Here is a 7,693-nt window from a genome sequence, read left to right on the forward strand (position 1 = left end):
TTGTTACTCCTCATGAGTGAATTCTAAGCCACTCCTGCTTGCTCTAAGAATGACAGTATAAGTTGTAGAGGTTTTTGTTTTTTTTTTTCTTCTTTTGAAAACTAAAGAAGAGTGAAATGGATTCACTTCTACCTTATATAGTTTAAAATAAATAGTTAAGTGCTTTGAATCAAGGCTGTGTTATTCTGGGTGATGGACAAATTAGAAGATACCTCAATATTTATGATAGATATTTTTAATATATATAAATGTCATATATAAAACAAATAAGACTTATTTTTGTTTATGTATTTGTAAATGGAGTTAATGAGATGCAAAAATTTATAGGGACAAAGAAATTCCATGGTACCGTTTCTTTTCAGGGTGAGATTGTACCTGAGAACCTAAGATGATTTCCTCACCCCCAGACCATTGCTTTAAGTTAAATTGTCAGCTATATGTGGGACAGCTCTGATAGCTTTATATGCATTTACTTAAGGTGCATGGTTTTTTTAGGTTCACCAAAAATCTGTCACCTGACAAGATCAACCTGAGCACATTAAAGGGGGAAGGTCAGCTGACCAATTTAGAGCTGGATCAAGAGGTGCTTCAGAACATGCTGGATCTTCCAACATGGCTTGCTATAAACAAGGTCTTTTGCAATAAAGCATCCATTAGGGTGAGTATTTTATTGTGCCGGAATGGTAATTAGCCAAATCTTTCTTTTTTTCCTTCTGTCTCTGTAAACTTTCAAACAACTTGGTATTAATAGAAAATTGTGATGAGTGTTTGATAAAATTTTAAGGAAACCCGAAGATGTTACCAGCAATAATTTCTTACTTATTTTTGTTTCTCATGTGATGACGTGAAATATGTATGGAAACAATGAAAATAAGCAGTGATTTTTAATTTTTTTTTTTTTTTCTTTCTGAGTAGAATTTATTCCTGCATGTTCTGAAATAGAGGTAGAGATAAAAGCTTGTATTTGCCTGTGGTAATTAGTCATGTATAATTATTTATTATTCTCTTTTTTTATGTGTTATTTCTTCTCTTTACCCCTATCTTTCTATTGCTTTCCTTCTTGTTCCTTTCCTATTTCCAAAAATACCTTTCCGAGGCATTCCAATCTCTGTGGAAAATGCGGAAACACTCTAAATCTAGTAGACATTGCTTTTTTGGTCCTTGTGGCTGCTAAGAATTGAAGCAATGTATATCATCTCTCCTAGATTATACTAATATGAGAGTAAAAAATGAGGCTATAGCTTGTTTTTGACAGAAGTTATGATCTGGTCAAACTGGTACTTTCGGGTGCCAGTCTTTTGGGTTTTTTGTTTTTTTTTTTTCCCTAATGGGAGAGTGTCCTGATTTTTCTGAATGCAGGGAACTTGATGCTTTGTTGCAGGCATCCAATTACTTATAGGCCAACAGAGCAAGTGTGGATTTTCTTTCCTTTTAAAGGAAAGAATGTGGAAGACAGTGTTGCTTTTTCTGATGCTTGACAACTCAGTATTAAAGAGACAGATTGTATTTTGTTCTTCTGTTTTCTGCTCAGTGATAAGTAGATTTTTGAAGTTCTGTTTTTAACACCTCAAATTTATGTGTGTGCATAAATTTACAGTCTTTTCAGATAAACTTGATATTTTGAAAGTAATACTATTCTGAGTTCAGGAGTTACAAATATAATTTGTATACATAAAACACATTCTAAACAAATGCTTTATTTTACTGTATCTTTAATATTTACTTTGCTTTAGAATAATATTTTCCCTTTCAGATACCATGGACAAAATTGAAGACACATCCCATCTCTTTGGTGAGTTCTGAGATCAACTCCTGAATATACTGTGTAGCAGAATTTATCTCAAATATTTATATAGTTCTCTTGACTTGACTCTAGAAATAACTGAAACGTTAACAGGCCTTTACTAAGTGTCCTCTGGGTAGTGGCAGATCAAGACAAAATGCTTTAATGTTTTTGCTGGTAGGTTTGTTTTCTTAGTCTGTGGCTTTGGGCATCATCACTATAATGTTTGACTGTTAGCTAATTTCTGTCAAGTTCTTTAGCCATTACATCTTAATTTGGGTTCACCTGAAGGGTAGTTATTTGTCCAGCTAACCCTTTTACAAGTTCCTACCTGTCTTTTGGAACTGTCTTTTTGAAGGAATTTTCTATTCTACATCTGTACTCTATCCAATGATCTCAGTTATAGCAGGTTTGATACACATAACATTTACAGGGTTTCTGTAACAGCCTAGGATTCAGCCTGAATATAAATAGCATGTAAAATATGTAAATAGGAGTCAACAACAATTAGATGCTAATTCTTGCATTTGTTTAATTTTGTTCTTTATTTTTAAGTATACTAAGAAATGTGGTAGCACCAGAAGTGATTTGCTTGATGATGGCTAAACTTTCTTAATTGTCTTTACTTAGGAATGAATATTCCTTTAACTGTCGTGCTACCCAGTCTTGCAGTGAATTCCTGAATGTGCTTGTAATTCCTTAGTTCTGAATCAGACTTGGGAAAGACATGTTGTTTTAAATACTTGATGCATTTGCTAGTGACCCAGTTGTAACGTACTAATGTCTGTACTGCTTCTTCCTGACACACATTGCTTAAAGTGTGGTAATGCTGAGGTGGGATGATTCAACCTCTTAACTGTAAGATGCAACCGCCAAATTAGGAAATCAGTTTAAGCCGTGCTATTCTTAAAGTTTACATACTTTGACCTAAGGTAGCAAGGCCTGATTGTTTGCTTTGCTCCTATTGAACTTACATTAACAGTCTTTGAGGCTAAGATAACTTCCAAGGTCACCTTTTTTTACATAAAGCTTTCCTTGAACAAGTGCATTGAATTGATAACAAAAGTTCACTCTTCAATGGTAGACTGTACAACAACCTTTTTGACTTCTAAAGGAAGGTAAATTCAATGGCCTAAATGTCCAACTTCAGCCATTTATTACATCACTGAACTTCCACTATTTTTGTGGGGATATTTTTGCTACTGAGCGTTCGATTAAATTGGAATAGCATCCTCTGTTTGCATAGCTTAGGAGGTAACTAGAACCCACTTGTCTAGCCAAAGGTACTTTCATTGAGCTGAGTTGCCCTTGTGAAAATCCGCCTGTTAACAAAGTGGCAAATACTAAGTTACCTTTGCTCATAATCAGTTTCTGTTTCTGTGTCATAAACAATATAATTTTGAAGAGTGCTTTGGGGACCCAGGGATGCTATGCAGCAGTTTTTCCTCTATCAAAGTACCATAGTTGCCAGTGGGAAAACAGATATCTACATCCAGCTGTTCTTCGTTAACTCCTATTTATATTATGCAAACTCCTTAAATCACTGCCCTACTGTTCTTTGCACTAGTCACGTAGTGAAGGAAATTGTTCCAAAGGTCTTAATTTAAGAAACCTTAAAACAGTGGTCAAACATCCAAAAATGTTGGGATAACCAGGAGAAATCTTGGCTTCCCCCCGCCCCCACCATCCTCAAACTAAGGGATTGTTTTTTTTCTTGTTGTTTTTTCCTCTGTTGTTATTTTGTAAGGCAAGTTATTCATTGAGACAGCTGAGAAAATAATTTAAAAACGTCCAAATTTACTGTCAACAGCTAACACTTCCCTTTAAGCATCAAAATATAGTGAAGTATAAATAAATCCAGAGTAGAAAGTTTATTAATTTCTAGGTAGTAGTCAGGGCATTCCATGGATAAGAGTAGCACAGAAAAATGTTTGTGGAGCAAGTGGATTATGAAGACAGGCACAATTGACACAATATGATAACGTAGTCCAGTAGGTAGGGCAGGTTGAATTATGAAAAATCTAAAATTGAGGACAAAGCTTTTTAGTGTGGTTTGTCTGACCTAAGAGAGGGTAAATGGAGGAATTCAGAAGTGGTGGTATAAAGTCAGAACTAAACAAGGAAGTAATATTAGCTGTTGTGTTTTGAATGTTGCTGGGAATAAGGTTTTGATTTGATTTGTTCCCATTCTGTTCGCCCCCCTGTTAGTATGCATTATTTATAAAGTGTGTTATAGTTCTGCTATTTAAATATAGCCTGCAGGTAAAATAGGATTTAGGTGTCTCATTCCCTTAATTCCCAGCTTCTTTTGTAAGGGTCCCACCTCTCATACAAAGAATACAATAACAGCATACAATTTTACCATAATATGATGTGTTGCAAATTATTCTAGAATGTATCTTTTTAGAAATTACTTGTTTTACTAAATCTACTGAAGTTTCATACATGCACACAGAGTGTATACACACTTGTGTATATATTATATATATTCAGATTTTGTTTTAAAGATGCAGCACAAAACTTCATCTACTATCATGAATTTTAGTGGACTAGTTTCAAATATTTTCCATTAAAATTTTCTGAACTTATTGAACCATTTAGAAAACTCAGGAGGTATTAAGTGTTTCACTGAAAGAACAACCATATAGGAAGAAAAACCAGATGAGTACGCATTAAATCATGCCCTTTTTGAAATGTAATTTTTGAAAATGTGTGTGATGGATAAATAATACTCAGGGATCAAGAATTCTGTAATCCAATATTTGACTGGGAAGGTCTGTTAGAATTCACAAAATTTAAAAAGTTATGTGAACAAATTAAAAAAAGATAATTCTGGTACATTACAAAAGTTTATGGGAAAATTGACATGGTAAGAAATGTTTTATGTATATTTCAGAAAAAGTTCTCAAGTGATTTTTTTTTGTTTGTTTGGTTGGTTTTTTGTTCTTCATGTGTCATCTATTTACTTTGTTACCTCTTAGGTCTCCCAATTTTTTGTTTTGTTTTGTTTTTCAAGTCCTTGGATAAAGTTGTAATGGAAATGAGCACATGTGAAGAGCCACGTGCCCCTAATGGACCCTCTCCTATAGCAACTGCATCCGGACAGAGGTCAGTAATGATAGTTACATGTAATTGATCCAAAAAGGTTTCAATTACTCATTTTTAATTACTATAAAACAGTTAGATCCCCTGCAAATTTCCAGAAGTATATAGGGTTGCAGCTTGCCATTTCCATCTCTCCAAAATTTTATTTTATTACCTGTGCGTGGAGTTACTTATGTATAGTGATAATGGAACTGTCCAGACCCAAGCCTCGATAGAATGTCTGAACTATCTATGGAGCTTCCTAGGCATGTTTCATATGGGTGCAACTACTGCATCAAAAATTTACCAAGTTTAGTTGGTACTAAGTTTTTTGAAAATTAAAGATATATTGCCTTCAACCTATTTGGAAAATATATATAATGTTGGGGTGGGTTTTTTAAAATTTTTATTTTTCCTTTGTTTGCTCTAAAAAACAGTATTAAGGGCTGTTTGTCAGTGTGGTGTTTCAAAGTTCTATCTCCTTTATTGTATCAGCCAAATCTTACTGAAAGATTTCATGCACACTATATAGCCCCAAAGTCAAGTAATTTGGTGGGACAATATAGCATTACATCAGTGATTTCCACTTCGCCCAGCCTCCCAGTCATTTCCTTTTTATGGACCCAAAACATTTTTCAGCAGGCATAGGGACTCATATACAGAGAAACAAATTTGATGATACAATTGCTTTTCTTATTTTAACTTCTGTGTAATATGTAGAAATGGTTCATGGGCCTCTGCGTCTCCTAGGGTACAGCTTGAAAATCATTGCCATAGAGATTCTGTGTAGGATGAAAGTTATAAAAAGGAAAAGGAATGACAAACCACATAAACTGTACTTTTAAAACAAGCAGAAAAAAAATCCCAAAGGCAAAAAATTTTAGATGTTAAAAGAATATTTAAAATACAGTTTTCCATTCACTAATCTGAAACATTCAGAACGCATAAGATTTTTATTAAAAAATTAATTGCAACTGCTTTATCTTTTTTTAATACTGGAATGCATGCTGATTTGGTGTAGAAATGTAACCACCATTTAGGATGCCTTTCTTTTATAGAATGAAACAAAACAAATACTTTATACTATTTTGCATATATGAAAGATACTAGTTTTAATGGGTGGAATAAGTTAGCTTATAAATACCAGATTGGAATGGTCAAATAATTCATTTGACATGAATTACTCCTTATGTATACATAAAGAAGAGTAAAATGTCTACGTAATGCTGTAGACTGTTATTCTTATGTATGTATAAAATATATATTTTTTTTATACATTTATATATAAGTGTAAAATATTTATCATGGAAAAATTGCATTAATTGTTATACTTCATGGAGATTGATCTTGGTCCAAAATAAGTTCTTGAATGACTACTTTGAGATGAGGATCATGGGGTGGAAATAATTGTAAACTAGATCAAGTATATTTAACAAAAATTCATAACTGGAGAATATATTAGGAACTTATGGTTTGTTTCATGTTGTATTTCAGCTCTTTAAGTTTAATTTTGTGCCCTTTCATTAGGTGTGTATTTAATATTTTGGCATTTCACTTTTTAGTGAATACGGCTTTGCTGAAAAAGTGGTAGAAGGTATTTCGGTTTCTGTGAACTCCATTATAATAAGGATTGGCGCAAAAGCCTTTAATGCTTCATTTGAACTTTCCCAGTTGAGAATATATAGTGTAAATGCGAACTGGGAACATGCGGACCTCAGATTTACCAGAATACAAGAAGCTCAACGTGGAGAGGTAAATACTATCTTTTGCTAACTTTTTTTTCTTTGTTTTTGTGGTAAAGGAGGAGGAAGTTGAATTGCAACTTTATACAGTCTAGGAAACACGCCGTTACTGGGAATGGAGACATTCTGTGCTCAGTAATTTCAGCTGTCCTCTAGGAACACAAGGATGTAAAAATGGTGGATGTGAGTCAGAGCAAATGTCATGTCTCTAGCAGTGGCCAAAGTGGATGCTTAGGGAAGAGCAAAGACCAGGGCAAGCATATGTACTGTTCCCCTCTTACCTTCTCCAGGCTTGTGACCATTTTAAAATGCAAACTAGACCAGACTTGAAGAGTACTGAAAGAAAAAGGAATGGTGTATTAAATGTGGAAGGATCAGGCGTTGTGCTGGCTTTTTATTATTATTATAAAGCTTTAACTGGTTATTTAGTTGCTTGTGAGGGTTTGCCTAATAAGGATTTTTTTTTCTTTAAGCAGTTTTAACTGAATTTTAATAAAGTTCCTATGCAAGAATTAAATATTTTTCTTGGAATAACTAAATCATATGTATACAAAAAAGTAATAGCAGTGAAGTGCATTCTTTTCTACTGTCTGGGAGAATTTAACATGGAAGTCCCAGATTGGTGTACACCATTATTCTGCTTTCTCCCATGTAACCAAAGTAAAATGTATGCTGAGTGCAAGATTGATTCTAAATATTGTATGTTGTATTGAGAAAGACTTATTTTAGCATACATCTGGCCTTGGATAAATAGGTGTTTCAAATTTTGCCCATGTTTGCCTGTTTAAAGATGATTATTCTGGAACAAAGAGTTTACTCAGAGTTAAGGAGTCTGGTAGTGCTTTTTATGTAGGGAAAGGAACCCCAAGAGAACGTTAGTTAAAAATACCACAAAAATAATAAGTTGAAAACTATTTTTTCTGACAGTTTGTCTTTCTGTCCTGGTTTTGGCTGGGGTAGAGTCTGACCAAAGCATACCATATGACATCATGCTCAGCTTATAAAGCTGGGGGGCTGGGGGTACAAGAAGTTGGGAGGGGACACAGCTGGGACAGCTGACCCCAACTGACCAAAGGGATATTTT

At 34.1% G+C, this 7,693-nt stretch overlaps 1 protein-coding gene across 1 annotated transcript in view; it reads left to right on the forward strand.

The window, feature by feature from the left end:
• Positions 1 to 499: 499 nt before the first annotated feature.
• UHRF1BP1L (UHRF1 binding protein 1 like) overlaps positions 500 to 7,693 on the forward strand; it is a 47,221-nt gene continuing 40,027 nt past the window's right edge. The window contains exons 1-4 of the mRNA XM_019470851.1: positions 500 to 658; positions 1,754 to 1,792; positions 4,800 to 4,891; positions 6,430 to 6,619. Coding sequence (XP_019326396.1) covers positions 596 to 658; positions 1,754 to 1,792; positions 4,800 to 4,891; positions 6,430 to 6,619 — 384 coding nt within the window. The 5' untranslated portion in view covers positions 500 to 595. The remainder of the gene's footprint in view (positions 659 to 1,753; positions 1,793 to 4,799; positions 4,892 to 6,429; positions 6,620 to 7,693) is intronic.

The sequence above is a fragment of the Aptenodytes forsteri genome, unplaced genomic scaffold, assembly GCF_000699145.1.
Source record: "Aptenodytes forsteri isolate BGI_AS27 unplaced genomic scaffold, ASM69914v1 Scaffold128, whole genome shotgun sequence".
In the NCBI taxonomy this organism is placed as follows: Eukaryota; Metazoa; Chordata; class Aves; order Sphenisciformes; family Spheniscidae; genus Aptenodytes; species Aptenodytes forsteri.